Here is a 21,214-nt window from a genome sequence, read left to right as displayed (position 1 = left end):
GTCCATTTAAAATTCCAAATAACGTATCATTCATACATGGGGCTGGATGGCCGTGTCAGGGCAAGGGTGGTATGGGCAGAGTGAGCTGTGGTCCCAGTCTCCTATTACACCTAGAAGCAAGGGCTTTTGATAAAGTCACCCAGATTCGAAGGCTCCCAACAGGTGTGTGACTCACAGAGACAGGTACACTGGTGACAGCCACTGCCCAATAGCCATTAATGCTTTGAGACTGCATCTCTGCCTCTACATTAGAAAGATGGGGAGAGAGCAAGCCACACGATGATTCCCCGTCAGCATCAAGAGTGCAGAGACCCAAGGGCACAGCTCACGGGACTGAGGCTGGCAGCCAGTGTCACGGCTTAAGCGCCTCCACTGGCTTTGCTTCTTTCCATACTGACCCTGTAATTTTTCGTACTAGTAATCAATGCTGCTCTCACTTATGGAGTAGCCTCATGTACCAGAGAATAGACTAGTGCTCCTGATTTGCCCACGAAGTCTCTGAACGCTGAGACATGGTTATCCTCATCATTTTCAAAGCGGAAGAAGCCATGACTCTGGGATAGTAGGACTCCCCCCCCCCCAGTCCCAAGCTGTGTGGCTTGTTCAGTGACAGTGCTGGAGTTGGCATCCAAGTTGACCTGGATGCTGGCACCCAGACCTCATGGGAAGTTTTGCTTCAGTCCTACTCAGGAGAGGGGTACATGTCTTGTGTGACAGTTAAAACTGATAGTCAGCATGGCAAGATCTAGAATCATCTAGAAGACAGCCAGGGCATGTCTATAAGGGAGTTTCTGGACTGGGTTAAGTAAAATGAAAAAAAAATCTAAATGTGCGTGTGCATGTCACCATTCCAGGGCTGGGGGTCCTGGACTGAATAGAAAAGGGGACAAAAAGAGCTGAACACTAGAATTCATCTCCTTTTGCTTCCTTGCTGTGATGCACCCTGACTCCTTGCAGCCAAGTGACTCTACCCCCAGACTGTGCTTTTGTTAGACATATTGTCGAAGCAACAAAAGAGATAACTAATACACGTTATCTTTCTGAAAAATCCAAAGAGGCTCTGAAGGAGGGGGGAACCCCAGGATTTGTGGGTTCATGGAGTACCAGAGGGGAAAGGGAATGGTCCCTGTCCAGGAAGAACATGTGTGAATTAGCATGGCACCTCTGCACCAGGGCCCCAAGAAGGGTCCCGATGCCCAAGGGGCAGCCAGAGTTCTGTAGTGGCACAACATGCATGTGTACACGCATGAACGTGTGTGTGTGTGTGTGTGTGTGTGTGCTCTGAGATATGACCCTTCGATAGTTATTCGGGACAAACGGATCTACTTACAGAGACACTGTGGGCGGGGCCGGTCCCAGGTGCCATCTCCCTGGCAGCTGAGGGCAGGTGTGCCCAGGAGGTAGAAGCCGTGGTTGCACTGGTAAGACACGGTGGTGCCGAAGCTGAACCTGTGGGGCCCGTTGGCGTGGACTTGCCGGACGCTGTTCTCCTGGTGCCCAGGATCTGTACAGTTGATGACTGTCATGGAAAGCGACAGCGAGACACTGAGATTTGCATATGAAGGATTTTCTCAAGCTTGAAGTGAGAATTCAGAAGTCTAGACAGACTCTGGGGGCAAAGCTTGATGACAAAGTAGACCCTGCACGGGAGGCTGGCCTGGTCCTGAGGCCACGTCCCTCTTCTCTGCCTTGGTCACCTGATTTATCTTCCATGTTCAGGTGGCTGTCACCTCCCCTAAGGAGCCCGCATCTCCTCCTAGACCACTCAGTCTTTCTCCCTCAGTGTTCCCAGTGTGGCTGGTGGCCTGGGGTGAGTTGTCTCCATCCATGCACACCCTGAGGGCATGGCTGTCTTGCCTCTGTGTATCTGACCCCTGGCCTAAGGTGGCTCCTTCCCAAAGCTCATCTGTTGTAAGACAGACACAGTTAACCTGGCTTGAATAGCACTTGACCTCGTTCTGAAACTGTTTTAGTCCTTTTTATGACTATTTCAAGTAAGCACTCGCCTCCCGGGGGACCCAGGTGGCCTTCCAATGAGCTGGGTTTCCAAAGACGCCTCACTCATATTCAGCATGTTTAGAATAACGGCAATATTCACCATAACCCGTGCCATGTGCTTTGCCTTTCAAATACTTTCAGAAGCACCTTATGACCTGAGTCTCATCCTCATAGAGTAAGGTAGTCAGGAAAAGCGAGTCAGGAGAAGTGAAGTGAGATAGATATTCACTTTATTATACAAGGTGTGTGTGTGTGTGTGTGTGTGTGCAGGCACGCATGCATATGTTTGTGCACATATGTGTTTCTATGTGCATGTGGAGGCAGGATAACTTTGCATGACTTCTTCAGGAACTTTTCCCAGCTCCTCTGAGATAGGGCCTCTCACTGGCTGGAGCGCAGCGATGCGGCGAGGCGAGCCCCTGGGACCTGCCTGTCTCTGCCTTCCTAATGCTGAGATTACAAGCATGCTACCACACCTGGCTTTTTAAAAAAATATTAATTAATTAACTTGATTACTTATTCATTTTACATCCTGCTCACTGCCCTCCTCCCAGTCACCCTCTACAACCCTTCCCCCATCTCCCCTCCCCTTCTCCCCTGGGTATCCTCCCCCTCCCCCCCCCCCCCCCCTTTCCTTCTCTTTTGTTTTCTTCTTTTGACAAAGTTTCATTAGGTAGCCCCCCCCCCCCCCCCCCCCCCCGGCACTTCAAGTGCCAGGCTAGGTGCTTCCTCTCCTGGCTACACAGGCAATAGCTTTGGGGATAGCCCATGCTCCAGTTGTTAGGGACCCACATGAAGACCCAACACTTATCCTGTCTACAAGAAACGCAGGGTTTGGGGATGGAGCAGAGACCGAGGGACCGGCCAACCAATAACCAGCCCAACTTGAGATCCATCCTGTGTTCAAGCACCAATCCCTGGTGCCTGGCTTTTATACGTAGGCTCTGGAGCTCTGGCTCAGGTCCTCATGCCCCTTAGGCAGGTGCTCTAACAGTGGGGCTGCCTCCCCAGCCCAAAGGTACTTGTGTGACCTTTGATGTGGAGTTTCTCTGAGTCCTCACTGCTGTAGTATTGTAAAGAGCCCTTCAAGGCTCCAGAAGTTTATCTGGAATAGTTTCCATGGCTACTTCTGGGAGTCCGATTTCTTCTCTGCATCTCTTACCTTCCACCCTGGCTTCTTGATCTCAATTCTTAGACTCTTTAGCATCTGTTTTTCATTCCAGTTCTGCTGTTTAATTTTTTTTTCCTCATCAACTGAACAAAGGAGCCACAGCAGTGATTTTGCAACCATGAGGATAGACCAAGATGTTGTTCAGAGGTGGTACAACTGAATTCCTTGTTTATGTGAGAAAAGGCCCTCTGTGCACACACCACACACACAGACACACTTACATACACATGTACAGACACACAGATACATGCACACACACACAGACACACACATAGACAGGCAGACAGACATAAACACATGCATGTATGCTAACACACACATGTGTACATAGACAGACAGATACACATGCAGTCACACACACATGCATGTACATATGCACTCACATACAAAACACACAGACACACAGACACACGTACATACATAGTCACACAGACACACATATATGCATACACTCACTCACACATACACATGCTAGCAGGCACACAGACACACACTGGGGCATTACATGATGATAAATTACTTGAGCTGTGAACTAAATAAGGCATGCAAGACAAAACTGTTGATTTGCTCATATGACCCACCATAAAACGTCATACAACCGTATCTAGGGGTTAAGAGTCTCCATTTGTGACCCTTCTCTGCTCCAAGAGTTCCTTTGCATGAGGGATAATAATATTGGGACTGAATGCCATGGCTTGTCCTCCTGGGTCACAGAAGCTCAGACTGCTGGGGTCTGAGAAGAGAGAAGAGAGTGGGGCAGCAAGGGTGACTCACTTCTGCAGGTAGGCAGTGTGTCGCTCCACTGCCCACTGGCCAGGCACTGGGACCTCGCAGCCCCCTCAGCTATGTATCCTGGGTTGCAGACGAACTTGACCACGTCGTTGAGGTTGAACTGGCTGCCCTGAGTGAGGCCGTTGACTGGATTGCCTGGGTGTCCACAGGTAATTGCTGCAATGAGAACGGGAGACAGGTGAGCCCGCCTACTGTTCCACACCCCCACATCAGAGTCTTCTCACCTGGGATAGTGCCTGACTCACGTCCCCCTACGGGGGAGCAGATTTTTGCTGGATCACCAAGGTGGTGGCATAGGCAGGGTATGCTTTGCAGGAAGCATTATATGACAACCTGTACTGGGCAAAAGGATCACGACACCCTCACCAAAGCTAAAGACCACTCAACCTCGTTCAAAAGTAAGGTGAATGCTGGACATGGCGACCTAGTGAGTCCTGACTTTTTTGTTTTGTTTTGTTTTGTTTTTTTTTGAGACAGGGTTTCTCTGTGTAGCCTTGGCTGTCCTGGAACTCACTCTGTAGATCAGGCTGGCCTCAAACTCAGAAATCCACCTGCCTCTGCCTCCCGAGTGCTGGGATTAAAGGCGTGTGCCACCACGCCCGCCTGGGAGTCCTGACTTTTAAGGGAAGACAGACTGGAAAGCCTGCAGAGGGGACTGAGGCTGGACCAGAAATGAAGCCCAGTGAAGCTCAGCATGAGGGGTGGAGTCAGAGCCACGGGACAGACCTGAGCCTCGAAAGATAATCTGAAGAGCTGTTAAAGGAGGGAAGAACAGTTGTCTGTGGATTCATCAGTGATACAGCCATAGCTCCCTGCCTCCTAGTTATTCCCAGGCTGCAGGTCTTGCCTGGGGACAGCAGGAGCAGCCACTGGCATTGATTGCCACCTCCTGTGCATTGTTCTGCACCCAGGTTCCTTGCTGCCTTGCTACCTGCTCCAGAGCTTTGTCTGTGACACTCAGCCTCCTGCCCTGAATCTTCTGGCAGTGGGGCTCAGGACCAAGGCTCCTGTTCATGAGGAGGGTCTCTCTGACTGGTGTGGAGAAATACTGAACTGGTGTGTGTGTGTGTGTGTGTGTGTGTGTGTGTGTGTGTGTGTGTGTGTGTGCTGAGTCCGACTCAAACCACAGTGGCTTTTGCTGCCAATGAGAGAAGAGCAAGGTGACTGGAGGAGACATCTGTGATGATTAACTTGAACAGTCAACTTGATTGAGTGGAGAAATGCCCAGGAGTTCAGAAAGCACACATCTGCATGCCTCTATGTGGGCGTGCCCAGAAATGAGATCAGGAGGGCTCTGACCCAATGAACTGGCTAGCCAGCTCTTGATGGAAGTACATCATTAAGGGTTTTTCCTCAGGGTCCTGGCTTCTTCCTGTGTGGCCTTTCTTTGCTTCCTGGCTGCTGTGGTGTGAACGGCTGGGCTCCACCCCATCCTTCCCATTGCTTTGGAAACCCAGAGCCCAAAGCAAATCTTTACGGTTGTTTGTGCCAGGCATGGTGGTTCAGAAGGATGAAAGCCTTATTGAGTTCTTATCTCAATGCCTCTGACTCTGACTCACGTCTAACAAGGAGCATCTTTAGGTCAGGGAGGCATTCTCCATCCGGGCATTTCACGTGAAGCTCCAGTGTGCAATGAAAGGTTTCGTGTTGACACATCAGAAGGGATGACTGGATATGGACAGATCTCACCTTCTGCAAACCCAACACTGATGGAGTCCCTAAGACTGACTTGAGACATTGCAGTGGAGCAACCTGCCTCTCTCAGTGGCCTGCTCTGTGTGTGAGGAGCTGGATGAAGAGCGGCAATTAAAAACAAAACTTTGCCTCATAATGGTTCAGAACAAAGCCCTGCATTTTACATAAAGGCTCACTTTAGGGAACTCTAAAAAGTGAAGAATTTTCCAAATTACTGGCAGGCTGCGAGGATAATGGTGGCCATGTAAATTCTCCCCAAATGCAAATTAACAAGAACACATAAAAGAACAGAAGACCCAGGTCTGCAGAAACCAAGACAGGGACTGCCACCGGCTTTAAATTGCTTGGAAGTTGAAAAATGAAAGCGTCCAGGCATGGCAGCCCAGAGCCAGATCTTAAAGCTGTAATCAGAGAATGCTTGAGGAACAAAAGCAGAATGGACACTTCCAAGAAGCACAGGAGATCCATGGAGGTTGTCTTGAAGCCTTCAGCCCTTGGAGAAATATTAGACCTCAGACACCAAGTGAAAAATAACCAGAAGCTTCCAGAAGGCCACCCAGAGTGAGGCTAATATTGTACTTTGAAAAGTTGATAGCTCAGACAGAGTGTGGGTCGGGGGCTACTCAGGGAAGGGTGGAGTGGGAAAAGGAAAGGCTGGTGTCATCATTCAAAGTTGCAGTGACATAGGACAGGACAGTAAAGTCTAGGGATCCAGTGTGCAGCATCCTGTCTGCAGTTAACAGTACTGTATTGCACACTGGAGATTTCCCAAGAGAGTGGCCATCAGGTTTGCTCACCGCATACCCACAAAGGGAAGGAGATGAACTGTAATATACTTGTCAGTTGTCACCATGTCTCTATGGAAATGAACCGTGAAATAAGCGTAAATAAGTACATTTTTTTTAAAAAGGTGAAGAATACACACACACACTCAGAAACATACACTGAAAAATGTATGATGGAGGAATAGTTTTAGAAAATCAAACAACTTGTGATCAAGGATTTTATGACCAATCTTATTGCCTTTTGAATGACAGGGAACAGAACGGAGCTTTAAACATTCAAGTACATGCTGGTACACGCCTATTACACCAGCCCTCAGGAGGTAGAAGGAAAGGATTGCATATTTGAGGTGATATAAGCAGACCCCATCCTAAAATACCAAGGGCTGGGAATGCAGCTTTAGTGGTAAAGTGCTTATGTAGCACTCATCAGGTCATCTGTTGAATCTGCAGGACACACACACACACACACACACACACACACACACACACACACTCACCACTCAAAGCAGCACAGACACACACTAAAAACCCAAACCACCACCACCCACTACCCCCATCACCACCACCACCACCACCACCACCACCACCACCACCACTACCCATGGAGGAACTTGAAGAATACTATGCAAAGAGTTGTACTGACTACTAAAGACCATACTTGACCCTTGACCCTACCAAGAAGTAACTGGGATGCTTCAGCAGTGTTGATGATGAATTTAATTGTAGGCTCAAGAACAAAACAAAGGTAGGGGTAAGGAATAGAATTACAACATATGAACTCCATGCTACATGTTCTCAGCCCTGACTGAGTGGGAGAAATGTCACCAGGAATGGAAACGGGAGAGAGGAACATGCTTGTAGGCTTTATGTGGAAGTTCATGGATTCTAGTGTTGGCCAACTTGATAATAAAGATTTGAGTAGAAAAAAACAGGGAGCTGACAGTCTTACAGTGTGATAAGTGAAAACATCAACATCAAAGAGAACAACACACTGTAATGACAGAGAGCACAAGAGAATTAGGACCTAACATGCAAGGCATATCCCCCTATATAAGTGGCTTTAATCTATGAACAGGAAGATTTTCATGTTGGCATGTGTGGTGGTTTGAATGTACTTGGCCCATAGGAAGTGGTGCAATGAGGAGGCATGGCCTTGTTGGAGGAAGTATGTCGCCGTGTAGGCAGGCTTCCTAGTGCTCAAGCTCCAGCTAGTGAGGAAGGGACTCTCCTCCCGGCTGCCTGAAGAAGCCAGTTCCTTTCTACTGCCTGTGGATCAAGATGTAGAACTTTCAGCCCCTTCTCCATCACCATGTCTGCCTGCATGCTACCATGTTTCCAGCCATGATGATAATGGACTGAACCTCTGAACCTATAAGCTAGCCCCATTTAAATGTTGTCCTCTGTAAGAGTTGCCTTGGTCATGGTGTCCCTTTACAGCAATGGAACCCTAATTAAGACAGCATGCAAGAGTGCAATTTAATAGATGCCCCTGCTATTCAGGGATGGTCAAAGGCATACTGGGGAAAAGTGTGGAAGTTGGAATTCTAAGGCTGAAGTCAAGAAAAGTAAAATTCAGGTTAAAGAACATTAAAAGAGATGAAGAAGACACTTCTAAAGGTGAGAAGTTACAATTTGCCACAGAGCTCTAAGAGTTCTGGACATAGCAACTACCTGCAGGAAATGCTAGGAAAAATGCTAACACACTGATAACTGAACACTTTAAACACATCTTTCAAAGAACACTGCTCAAGTGGGCAAAGTCAGGAAAAAAACATAAAGGACATAATTCACAAGGTACATCTTAGGAATACATGTGTCTGTCTATGCAGCAGAATTATCCTCAGGGTTCTTCCTCTCAAGCGTACATGGGACATTCATAATGATTGATCAACTGTTTATTCAGAAGGAAAGCATCAGTAAATGTCAAGAAATAGAATCATTGTGCATAATGGATATAAAATAAAAGCGAAAAAGGTCTGTTGGCTTAGAAATTTTAAAAAATTTATTAGAACCTTCCAAGTGTAGGGATGGACAATTAATGAGAAATTAAGAAGCTTCTAAAAAATAATAAACATTTATAACTAGTATGTGTGAGGTATAATTACAACAGTTGATCAGAAGAAATTTTATAGCTCCAAATAAAAAAAGAACACAAAATGAGAGACTGAAAATGAGTGAGCTTGTTGGTCTGTGCTTGCCGTCTGCTTAGTGTGTGCATGTGTGTAATGCAATTCACATACAAACTAGAAAATCAACAAAGAAGGTGAATCAGAAGTCACAAGGGAATAATAAAACCTGTAGTTAATGACTGCACAGAGATCCGAAGAAATAGATGCAGTGACCATATCTTTGGGGGGGAAAGGAATATACAAATCCTTTAGCTAATCTAATCAGGAGGTAAAGGGAGGAAGTCCGTGTTGACACAGCCCCATGGCTAGGGAGTGTGGCCGACATACTTACGCACACAGAAAGGAGTCTTGCCCGACCAGTGATGATCCTGCTGGCAGATGCGCACAGACATGCCGATCAGGCGGAAGCCAGCCCTGCACTGGTACACCACGCTGCCTCGGTAATTGAAGTTTTCCCCGTTGATGTGTCCGTTGACAATGGGCTCTGGGGTCCCACAGTGTCCAGCTTTGGTGGGATGGGGGCGGGGGGAAGAGAGTCAACCACAGAGAAACCTCTAGGAAGCAGGGTAGAGCTTGGGTGGGGTGGGAGGGAAAGGGTCAAGTTCTCAGCCTTTCTCCGTTTTCCCACATCCCTCAGAGAATAGTGATCCAGGAGCAAGTTTAGGAACTCTGTATGTGACAGTGACAGCATTGCATGCTTGGTGACCCCCCTCCCCATCATCCATGACCATCCTTTTCTGGGTTCTGTTTTTGTGTCTGTACACAGGTGGGGAAGTTATCACATTTCCCAGTCTCTGTGAGTGCTATGGTTTGAGTAACTCCCCCAAAGCATCATGTGTTAGAAGCCTGGTGGCCAGCCTGGAGGAGGTGGGGAGGATATTAGGTCATGCCCATGAAGCACAGTTCCTCTGCCCCTGATTATGCCGTGATGTGCGCTGCTTCACCACATCCAAAGACCGTGGACAACAAGTGATCGTGGGCCAACAATTCCAGAACCGTGAGCCAAGATTAACCTTTCCTCTCTGTAAATGGGTCACTTAGGTATCTTGTCGTATCTGATAGAAAGCCGACACAAGGACCCATCCTTGGGTACCTACTGCCTATTGAGCACCGTAGCCTAAATGAAGCCATCACAGCTTATACTGCTGATGACAACTATGAAAAAGCAGTCGCTAGGCCAAATTCGCCTTTCTTTTTGAGTGACACCTCGCTGAGTTATGTTTATTAAATGAAGCTTGGGCACAGTAGATCCCTGGCATTCCTTGGTTCCTTTGACTAGGTAGCAATAGCTCATAACTGTACCCCAAACCAGTGCCCAACAAAGTGGCTACTGGCCATGACCTCCTGCAACCTGGAGGTCACTAGTGTATATATCAGGGACAGATCACCCAATCTGCCCGGCTAGGCATGCATAGCTGAGACTCTCTTCTGGAACTGAGAGAAGCCAGAAAAGAATAATAGGAGCGAGAACTTAGATTACTCAGTCGGAGCACATTAGCACTGGGAGCAATGATAATTTTCTCCTTTGTAAGCTGTTTGTAAATGCTCCTGTTATTTGCTTAGTGTATACGCATGTGTGTATTATAATGTGCATACCTATATACAACTGGGTGTATTTAAAATAATTCTCTAATATATTATACAAAGAATATTTTAGGTGCATTATGAGAATGTGTCTCTTTGGGGTGGAGGCCAGAGCTACACTGGTCTTCCTAGGGGCTAATTAGATAAGCAGGGTGTCCCTGTGATTAAAGTGTGGATGCTCGGAGGCTGGTCTCATTCTTTCCAGTTCCCTAAGGGAAGCAAATCTCTGACTCTAGTCATGGTGGATGCCTGAAAGTTGCTACTGGAGTAAGTACGTTTTGGGAATAGGCAGGTAGGGTGGGCCTGAAGGGGCCACTCACCAAGGCAGCGGACTTCAGAGCCACTCCAGAGTCCATTGGCCATGCACTCCCGCACCCTGGAGCCCACCAGTGTATATCCAGAATTGCAGGAGAAGATGGCAGTCGCTCCATAGACAGACATAGTTCCAATGCGGTGCCCACTAGGGGGTGTGGGGAGCTCTCCACAGGAGATGACTGAAAAGATCATAAAATGTTCAATAAACCAGTCCTGAGATGGGGTACATGAGACATGATGGACAAGATGAAGGAGAACAATGATCAAAGTCAAGAAGTGCCTAGTCTTCCTCTCCTGGAGTGTGATGTTCTATGATGCTGTCTTGCCCTTATCTGCAGGTATCCCCAGGAGCTCTGGAGGTGCTGGTCCTGTGCCCAGGTTCCATCTCTGGAGTTGGAAGCTCAGGCTTGCGTGCTTGTTAAGAACTCCACAGACGGCTGAGGCAGAACTGTGGTTAGGATGGGATGGTGAGTCTGTGGTGCGCTCAGGGAAGACAATGACAGCGACCTTGTCCTTTTCTGCTGAGCCTCACAGTGCTTCTCTAGGGAGTATGCTGACAGCATCTGACTGATGTACAAGGTGAAGGCTGACTACCAAGGCTGTGCTACAGTGAGGCTGCTCCGCTACTCTGCCACAAACATGGTGTGTTACACTCCAGGGCCTGTGGCTTTCCCTTCCCTTCCACAAGTGATCCCAAGAACATACACTCATTCACCCCGGTCTCGAGGAATGGCATTTGAGATTCAAAGAACCAAAGAAAAGCAATTAACAGGGAAGAGGAGGCAGACAGACAAACAGACTTAGGTGGTCCTCCATGCTCCGGTCTTCCTTCCTGTATATACCCAGCTTCGGGTCTTCTCTCTCTCTCTCTCTCTCTCTCTCTCTCTCTCTCTCTCTCTCTCTCCCTCTCTCCCTCCCTCCCTCCCTCCCTCTCGTGTGCTTACATGTGATGTTGCGTATTTGGAGGTCAGGGGGCAACCTCAGGTATCTGTCCTCACCTTCCACCTCGTTAGAGACGGGGACTCATTGCCACCACATAAGCCAGGCTAGCTGGCTCCTGACTTTCCATGGATTCCTCTCTCTCTTTGCCTCCAGCTTTTTCATGGGTGTGGTAGGATCACGGATGCGCTCAGTACCACAAGCTGCTTTCACTGTGTTGTGGGGATTTGAGCTCATGCCCTCACATTTGCATGGCAAACTGTTTCCCCCACTGAGTCACCCCCCCCCCCAGGCAAACCACACACCATTATCTTTGTACCTCTCTGCTACCTGGCATATAGTTGGGCTGCAAAAAAAATGAATTAATCAGCGCATGCTGAGCCAGAGGTTTCTCAACAGGGAGCCTTTCCTAAGATGACACAGCGCTAAGAAGCAAGCCTTTTCCCAGCTCCAGATTCTAGCTGAGTGTGAACTCGCAGTGTGTGTGGGGGGACCCCTCAATCTACTGCATGTATTAACTAGTTCAGGTAGGAAACACCACGCCCACGGCCCCATCTTGTCCTCCCTGGGCTTACTTTGGCAAGTGGGCACCGATTCGCCCAGGCTCCACCTGCCATTGGCCTGGCAGCGGATGACCCTTTGGCCAGTGTAGTAGTAACCAGGGTCACAGATGAGCATCAGCTGGGCCTGGAACTGATACTGGGTCTCAAAGATGAGCCTCCACCGGCCGTGCTCCACACTGATGCTGCTGATATCAGGACAGGTCACAGCTGGGGGGACAAGGAACAGGGAGGAGACTTAGGGAACCGATAGGGAAGTCATCCCAGGAGTCTAGAACAAGGGACCGAGGAACCTCAGTGTAGCAGTGGTGAACTGAGGAACAGTCGGGTCCTAGGCATTAATTACCGGCTGTGGCCTGCACATTCTATTTGGTCAGGTTTTAGAATGATCCTCTTGCTTTCACTTCTGGAGTGACAGGATTAGAGATGCCCTATTGCCAATGGTTTATGCTGGGTAAACACTGTTAATTGAGGTACGTCCCAAGCTGGAAAAGCCAGAAATCTGGATATTTATTTAAAATTTCTTGATTATAAAATGTTAAGGAGTATTATTTTTCCATGGGGCACATGTATGTACATTTTTAATGGCGCAAACAAAATCCAGATCTGTATCATTGGACTAAATCTGGCTCCCTGGGCTGCCTATTTGTCTTCTGGTCCCTCCAATGATCACATCAGAGGACTGTGATCAAGGGACATTCATGCCGTTTTCTGGTCCTTCCAAGTGCTGTGGTAGCTTATGAAAACACCCCAAGCATGACAGTCCTTCAGCATTCAGAGTAAGTTGCAATGGGAACCACGGTTGATAGATGCCCTCTCTCGTCCTCCCTGGGTCTCCTACCACGCCCCCTGCCCCTCCCAATGCAGGCTTTCTGCTCTCAACTGAATCGAGGCCTACTCCTTACAGGAGTCTTTCCATCTGCATACCCAGCTCCTCCTGCCACCGTCCCCACCTCCCTTGGACTCACGGACACACTGTGGGGGGACATTGCTGTTGCTCCACAGGCCAGTGTCCAGACACTCTGCGGTGGCCTCGGCACCCATCTGGAGGTGGTAGCCATCATTGCAGCTGTACACAGCCTTTGTCCCCACGGTGTACTCCTTGCCAAACACAATTCCATTTTTGGGAGCATCGGGGAGACCACAGGAAAGAGCTGGCCAAGGAGAGAGGATGCCAGGAGCATTTCAGACTCAAGATGTACGGAACACGCATTCTCATCTTTCCTGCTAAGGGACCTTAAAACTTGCAGTAGGAACTCACCAACAGACAAAAGGCCCCCAAGGAAAGACAATAGGAGAGTCACTGTCAGGGGTATCAGGAAAGAATGCATCAGAGGGCAGGGTGGAGATAGATATGTGTTCCCAGATTAAATGTAGGCACAGGGCTGCAGCTCAAGACCTCCAGGGAAGAGTCACAAGGTCAGACTTCCTTCTGTTCTGTTCACAGGTTGAGTGTTAACTGACTCAAGCCTCCGAGAAGAACCAAGAGTCTCCTTTTCCTTAGGGTGTGGGGACAGAAACCCGAGAGAGTGTTCGAATACTCGCTACCACTTTAATCACTGTCTTGACAGCCACAAGTCTAGAGTTCAGGCCTCCTTCCTTCAGATGCAAATAAGCTGTGGCAGAGGACAAGGCCTTGACTGTGGCCAGCAATGATGTCCCACTCTGCTAAGTTTTCCAGAACGGCCAGAGACTCTGGACTAGGACTCTGCTTCTAGTCTGGAAGCATGCTATTGTTTTATTTTCATGTGTATGTGTGTTCAGGTGTATGTATGTAGAGGCTTGTAGATGCCAGAGGACAGCCTTAACTGTTGTCCCTCAGGTACCACCCTAGATTTTCAGGGAGGCATCTTTCTTCTGCCTGGGACTTAGCAAGGAGGTCAGAGATCCTCCTGCCTCTGCCTCCACAGCAGTGAGATCACAAGCACATGATTATCTATAACCCCTGGGCTTATTTACTTGGGCTCTGCAAGAGCAAACTCAGGTCCCATGCTTGCAGGGCAAGCACGTTACTGACCGGGCCATCACTCCAGCCCGTATGATTTCATTGTTTTTAAATTAGTGTTTATTGAATTATTCGAAGCAAGATATTTCATCATGACAGGAACACATGTTCCTATAAGGGGAAAAGCACTCAGAAGTGTTAAGAGGTAACGCATGGGAACTGAACGAGACATTTCAGAGGTCAGCCTGCTTGGCTCATTTGCTTTAGGAGCTGGACCCCATGCCTCCCTGCCTTGGGAGTCCTTCTTAGTTGCTAGGAAGAGGAGGGTCCTTTCTTACCATGGGGTTCCTAACACCCCCGATACAGAACTTCCTCTTCCGGTTACTTCTTGTCTGCTATCGCCATCTCTCTCGTGGTGCTGGAAACATAGTCTACTCTTCATCTGTCATCCCCAGAGCTGGAGATGTATAGACCCTCAGTAAATGTTTGCTGAAGGAGTGCTCTGTCACCAGACCCTGGGAGACTCACACGTGGCCTGGACTACTCCTGAGACCAGCCCGAGGTGACTTGGAGCTGAGCCACTTGGTTGCTACTTCAGTCCCCGCTGCTCACCTTGACAGAGAGGAATGGCCTCACTCCATAGGTGGTAGCCCTGGGGGTGCCGGGTACAGATGGCCATGCTGTGTCCCACCAAACGGTAGCCCGTGTTGCAGCCGAAGTGGATGGAGCCGCCCGGCTGGGTGGTTGTCTGGCCCAGGATGAAGCCGTGGAGTGGAGCCTTAGGCAGGCTGCAGTAGGGCGCTGAGGAGGGAGAAGAGGCTCAGTGGAGTCCATGTACCACTGCTGGAGCGGGCATGCTGTCCCCTACCAGGCTTGCTGCCCCCCCACCCCTGCTTATTTCCTCTCCCATTGGCAAGTTCTTTGCTATTTAGGAAGGTCTGAGTGGTTGACACTGAACACCAGTTAAGTAAAGCCAGAACATGATCAAACAAAACAAAGGGTAATTGAAAACTACAACAGCCACCTGCTTTGTGAGTCATGACGTCCCCTTTGCTGCCTGAGCACAGCCCAGGCTGCTTTCAAAGCCCTTGCGAATGCAGGCAACCTTGTAGAGCAGGGCCCAGTGGGACTGGTGTCCTAAACATGTGACACCACCAGGCATTAGCTTTTGTGACTTAGGACAAATCACAGAAGCTTGTTTAGTTCCAGTTTCCTCCTTGCAATAGGTGCTCCCCTCTCTTACATGTGCTCTCCTCTCTCAATAGGTGCTCCCCTCCCTCAATAGGTGCTCCCCTCCCTCGTAGACGATCACATGATTAAAAAAAAAAAAAGAGAGAGAGTGTGTTTGATAAGCATCCCAGCACTTAGTGCTCAATAAATGGTTGCTCTCTTTCATCCTGTTGTGTTGCAGATGCCTGGGGATCTAGGATCCCTGTCCTTCCAACGTATGGGTTAACATATTTTATTCATTTATCCGGTAAAGAGTCCTCAGGAGTCCATTAAGCGCCAGCTGCCATTGCAGTCCTGGGGATACAACAGCTAGGGAAGTAGACCAAAGTCCCAGATGGGGGAACTCACATCACAGACCCTGCCAAGGGTCCTTAGGTTGTGTGACAGTTGTCATCAACAACCTGACAAGGCCTAGGGGATAGCTCTCTGGGCACAGCTGGGAGGGAGTTTCTACACTGCATGAAGTCTGCCCTAAATGTAGGCAGCAGCACCCCCTGGGTGGCTCCGAGGCTGAATAAAAAGGGACAATGAGCTGAGCACCAGGATCCATCTCTCCTCTGCTTCCCGACGGTGGCTGCGATGGGACCGGGTACCCAGGCTGCCGTCACCTTCCAATCACCATGACACGTGGTACCCTGACATCCTCTATCCTCACACCATACACCAAGACAAAGATAAACCACTCCCTCCTTAAGTTGACTTTGTCCGGGGTTTTATCACAGCAATGAGAAGAATGGCCAGTCCTGGTTGGTTCTGTGTGGTTGTGAGAAGGATGACCCAGGGGCCTCCCTTCATGCCCGCTTTCATTTGCCTGAGCGTCTCTGACTGGGTGACCCCGGTAGACAGGGCTGAGTGGATCGGAGACCAGATCCCATCTTCACGCGCTCTCACAGAGAGGCCTTAGATGTCCTGTCTGAAGACTATGTCTCTGCATAGGCAGAAATGGTGTTTTAAAGATGCTATGCCTGTCATGTGCAACTTCAGTCTATGTACCACCTTCACCTAGGACTGGAAAAATCCCAGATAGAGACTACACATAGTCACTGGGAAAGACACAGGTGTAAGTTACCATGTCTGCTGCGTCTTAATTATTAAGCACTAATTGCCGTACCGTGTAATGAATTTCTTTTCTACATGGCATAAGTGCTGTAATTACAACCGACTCATTACTTCTGAACACATTAGTCTCTAAGCAGAAAGGCAAAAGGAACTCCTTGAGAGCTCTTTGCTCCAAATTTAGCAGCAGGGCTAGGGAACGGCCATGTTCCCTCCACTGGAACAGCCGCCAGGAACTCCACCCTGAACTCCCCTGGTGGGTATCTTGGGGTTTCTTTTTTGTTTTGAGAAAATGGAAGCTGTCAAACAGCCCTTTTGCCAGCAAGTAGCAGGGCAGACCAGGGGTCATGGGGGTAGTGATGCCATCTTTTCCCCAGCCATGGGCACCTGGGAGAGGAGAGTGGAGGTGGGATCAACAGAGGAAGAGGACTTTGAGAGAAAAAGGTGGGGCTTCCCTCACTCTGTCTGGGTAGTTCTCACCATCAGTGGTTTTTTAGAACTGGGTCCGCATAGTGTGGACTGGTCTTGCCATGCGGAGGCCCATGAGAAGATATAGACAAATGGTTCTTCAGGCAGAATTTAATGACTCATCGTGACACCCCTTCTAACCAATATTTGTGTGTGTGTGTGTGTGTGTGTGTGCGTGGTTGTAGTTTCAGTGTGTGCAAGTATAGGTGTGTGTGCATGTGTGTTTCAGTGTATGCGCGTATGTGTGCACATGTGTGGAGGAGGTGGAGGACGACTCAGCTGCCATTCATGCTGAAAGAGACAAAGTCACTCATTGGAACCTGGGGCTCACTGATTAGGCTGGGGTAGCTGGAAAGAATGGTCCAAGGATCCCCCTGCCTCTGCCTCCCCAGGGGTGGGATTACTCGTGCAGGACGACACCACCACAGCCTGCTTCTTACCTGGGTCCTTGTGATTGTGTGGCAAGCACTTTACTGACTGAGTTATTTATGCTTATGCTCCTGGCCCCCTGCGACCACTTTCGTTTAAAACTTTAACTCTTGTCTGGCATGCAGGCATGTGGCAGGATTCCCATGATCTGCAGGCCTTCCTTGCAGCCTTCAGGGCCGGAGAACCCTGCCGGCAGCTCTCTGGACTGCCTTGCAAAGCGGGCACCAAGGTTTCAGCTTATCAAGCTGATCAATGGTGCCCACAGAGAGGGTTCAGAGAAAGTCTCTTTTCTCCATATAATTCTGTCCTAGGGAAATTTCTTTATCAAAGTACTGGCCTTTGATCTGACCATGCCCAGACAATGTGGTTTTGCAAAAGAAAAAAAAAAAAAAAGAAAAAGAAAGAAAAAAGAAATTCTGTCAATTGCAGCAATGTATACGGAAACTGAGGACATACTGTAAAGTTAGTCAGGCACAGAAAGACAAATTCATGTGTTTTTGTTCATGTGTGGGAACTAGGGAAAGTTGATTTGACACAAGTAGAGAGTATGACAGGGGTCACCAGAGCCTGGGACCAGTAGATGGCAGATGGGGTTGACTGAGCTTAGTTATTGGCCCTGAAAATAGAAAGGACTAAGTTCCCATATTTTGCAGCACAGATGGGAAGGACTGACTGTGTTTTCCCATTGCTAGAAGAATGGATGTCAACAGTCTCCAACACAAAGGAATACGCTTCTCTGAGGAGACCAGTATGCTCATTGCTCCCACTGGATCATTGAGGTTGTCTCTGCATCAGAATGTCATGCACACCTCACAGATATGCCCTATTGGCATCTGTTAGGGAAAGCGTAATAATGAAAGAGACTTGGTTTGCCCAGCAGAGGAGTTCTCTCTGCTGCCTACCCTATGTGATTGTATGTCTTAAAGTCAGTCAGTCGAAGGACTTGGGGTAATATCTCCCAACTGGCCAAGGGGCTAGGATGCCCCCGGGTCTCATCCAATCTCATATTGAATAGTTACGATCCGATCCTGGAGCCATAGGGTGAGAGTATGAGAAGAAAGGGATGGGGTTAGAGGTGGGGGAGGGGGCTGGACACTGTGGAAGAGGTGGGAGACTCCTCTAGTCTTGCTTGGGCAGTGTCAGATGAGGGAAACAGAGCAGGAGGCGGCCCCACCTCCACGAGGGAGGGTGAGGAAATGGACCATGGCTTCTTGAGATGCTTCAGGTGAGACACTCAAGGGGTTCGGCTCAGAGTCCCTTTTCAAGCTCACTCATGACCTACTCACCTGAATACCGAATCTTAAAGCCCTTCCGGTTATAGGCGTGGTCAGATGACCAGCGCAGGTACACAGAGTTGCTTGAGCTGGTGACAATCAAGGGAGCCGAGTAATTCCCACTGAGAGCTTTCAGTAGAGGACTTTGTCCTGAAGGACCTTGGGCGAGAAAGACACGGCATTATAGGACATTCTAAGTCTAGAGAGAGGTGTAAGTATAGTTATGGTCTGGATGGCTGGGTGACTTTGCATCTGGCGGCCTTGCTGAAAGACTCTCTTTTGCCCACCCTTATCTGAAGCAGTGTTCTGGGGTCAGCAAGTGAGATGAAATCTATTTGCTGGTTTCCTGGGTTGAGCAGGTGGGGGGGGGGCTGGTTTTTAAACTGGGACCCTCTTCTGAATTCTCTTGTGCATGCTAAAAATAGCATGGTGCTCACCATACAGAAACTTTGTTTATTGAACAGATATAAATAGAGAGCCACAGAGCCAGAGGAAAGAGATGGCTCTCAGGGTTGTAAGAACACTTCTCAACATGCCTCCTTAAGGTTCCCCAGGAAGGTGCTTTCTCCTATTTCCTACCTTAAATGTCTGGATTGCATCTCAGGGCTCTGGCCCACGGAGTGCAATATAAATCTGGGAAACTCATAACCCAGGATTTATAGTCCTGGAGAAGGCTGTGAGTGACGGTTCCAATACACTGCTGAGACGGCTCTTGGAAGCTTGGGAGAGTAATGGGCTACATTTAACAAAGCAGAGGCATTTGAGGTGCTGTGGCAAACCGGGAAGGAAGGGTCCTGAAGGTGAGGAGAAGCAACAGACTTCAACAGTTCTACCATGAGGAAAAGAAACCCTCATGCCTAATAATTGTTTACCTTGGGAGAGCCTGGGGGGACTCCACGGGACCAGGCTCCTTAGGACTAAGCGGGATGAGAAGACTCTGGGACACAGAGTCCCAGACTTCAGTCCTGGACTGAAGGAAGAGTGCCACGACTGGAAGTGGGTAGCAAGGCTGGGGTGGTAGCTGGAAGGGCTGAGCTACAGGTCCCGTGGGGATGGGTCACAGACTGTCATTACTCCCGAGGGCAAGCTAGCTGGGCAGCCCCAAAGAGCAACTAAAATAGTATGGATTTATGAGCAAAGCAGCCGCCAGAAGGGAAGGGAGCATCCGCGGGGGAAAGATTCAGCTCTCTGTCCATCTTACAGATTCAAGCCAGGCTTCATTTCCCCTTCATTCAGAATAGTTTGGCTAAAGGAGCAGTTAGGTCCCCCCTGAAAGGACCCTAGAAACTGCCATCAGTTGTATATAGTCCTCATTCCTTTGGTTCTTCCCTTTACCCACCAGCCACAGTTTACTTGTACAGATAAATACTGGAGACATGAGAACAGCCCAGGTTACTGAAGACTCTGGATACAGAATCTGGAGTGATGCTGACACCTGGGCGTCCCGGTCCTACCACAGCTGTTCTGTTGGGTGGCAGCACACGAGGAGAGAAGCTATTTTTACCCCAGGGTGCACCTTTAATCAAAGATCCCCAGGTAGTTGAACCACCTGTGGCATCTTTACCAGAGCAGGTGGGCACAGTCCTGGTCGCTCGCGATGCAGTTGTGGATCTGCAATGCGCTCTTCTCTAGGTTGTCGTGGAAGGGGGAGCAGAAGCAGATTGCATTGGCGTGAGGTCGGCAACAGTGTACGTTCACAGTTATGTCCCAGGGCTCTGTTAATAAGCCTGATTTTTATCATGACACAGTGAGAGGTGATGGGGGATATGGGTATCCTGCAGAATGTAGCATCTTGGTTCTTTAAATAGGATTTGTTAAAAACCACTGGGAAAGTTAGTATAGATATCTTAGCCACTTTCATACGCTCCAGAGGAGAAGAGATAAATCCTACAAAGTTTTTGATGGTGTTTTGAGGGTTCATTGGTTTAAGCATGCTGAGATGTTTTCTCTAGACTCAACAGCAAATGCTAGCTTCTCTTGTCCCGACTATAAAGAAGCAGTTTGGAGTCTGGTACACCTTCTTGGGTTTTGGAAGAAACCTACTCTTCACAAGGGGCTACTGCTGGGATCCACTTGTTGGCTGGTACTCAGGATTCAGGCTGGAATTCAGATCTACCTAGACTACAATGCAAGCAACCGCCATATAACTCATCAAGTCCTGGGCCTTGGGTTTCTATGGTAGAGGCAGACATTATGTATGTAGTGCCTTCAGAAAGTTCTGATAAGAAAATGGAGCTCAAATAACCCCAGGGACTGGGGGAAAGCTGTTGCTGTCTGTAGCGGGGAACCACACGCCCTTCGTGGGACTCACCGTCAAAGATCTCAAATTCATCATACTGCTTCTCGCTGAGGAAGTACTCCACCGTGATGGAGATGTTGTACTCTGGCTCCACCCTCACCAGCCAGGAGCAGGTCTGGAACTGTGGGTAGCTTCCGGGATAGCTCTGGCTAAGGATCACGCCCGTGGAGTCTGTCAGAAGCTCGTTGGTCGGGCAGTGCACTGGAAGAGAGAGAGACACACTATGTACACGGTGTGGAGACAGAACAGGGCTGGGATATTAGCTTGTCCACAGAGTGGAACTATTTCTGCAAAGCGAGTATTGTGTATTTAAACAAGTCCTCACATTCACCATTATACTGCCCCATGGCAGGAAGTAACCTCATGTTAACATGACAGTGCTGTGGGAACTCATTGCACGACAGTTGGTCAAATCCTTTCCTAGCTTGGGTGTGGGTGCTCTACCTAGGTCTGAGGTAGATGGGAGTGGCATCTCTATCTCTATCTCTATCTATCTATCTGTCTGTCTATCTATCTATCTATCTATCTATCTATCTATCTATCTA

At 48.8% G+C, this 21,214-nt stretch overlaps 1 protein-coding gene across 4 annotated transcripts in view; it reads right to left on the bottom strand.

The window, feature by feature from the left end:
- The window catches only part of Csmd2 (CUB and Sushi multiple domains 2), a 553,245-nt gene that overhangs the window by 36,530 nt on the left and 495,501 nt on the right, over positions 1–21,214 (bottom strand). For all 4 annotated transcript variants that reach the window (XM_029539695.1, XM_021199594.2, XM_029539696.1 and 1 more), the window contains 9 exons: positions 20,682–20,870; positions 18,383–18,529; positions 14,526–14,714; positions 12,937–13,122; positions 11,984–12,178; positions 10,475–10,648; positions 8,902–9,075; positions 3,944–4,117; positions 1,331–1,519 (listed from right to left, as the gene is read on the bottom strand). In XM_029539695.1, the coding sequence (XP_029395555.1) occupies positions 1,331–1,519; positions 3,944–4,117; positions 8,902–9,075; positions 10,475–10,648; positions 11,984–12,178; positions 12,937–13,122; positions 14,526–14,714; positions 18,383–18,529; positions 20,682–20,870 (1,617 nt within the window). The remainder of the gene's footprint in view (positions 1–1,330; positions 1,520–3,943; positions 4,118–8,901; positions 9,076–10,474; positions 10,649–11,983; positions 12,179–12,936; positions 13,123–14,525; positions 14,715–18,382; positions 18,530–20,681; positions 20,871–21,214) is intronic.

Source organism: Mus pahari, chromosome 6 (assembly GCF_900095145.1).
Source record: "Mus pahari chromosome 6, PAHARI_EIJ_v1.1, whole genome shotgun sequence".
NCBI classification, from domain to species: Eukaryota; Metazoa; Chordata; class Mammalia; order Rodentia; family Muridae; genus Mus; species Mus pahari.
The sequence above is the reverse complement of the archived record's forward strand: the minus strand, read 5'-3'. Positions and strand labels throughout refer to the sequence as shown.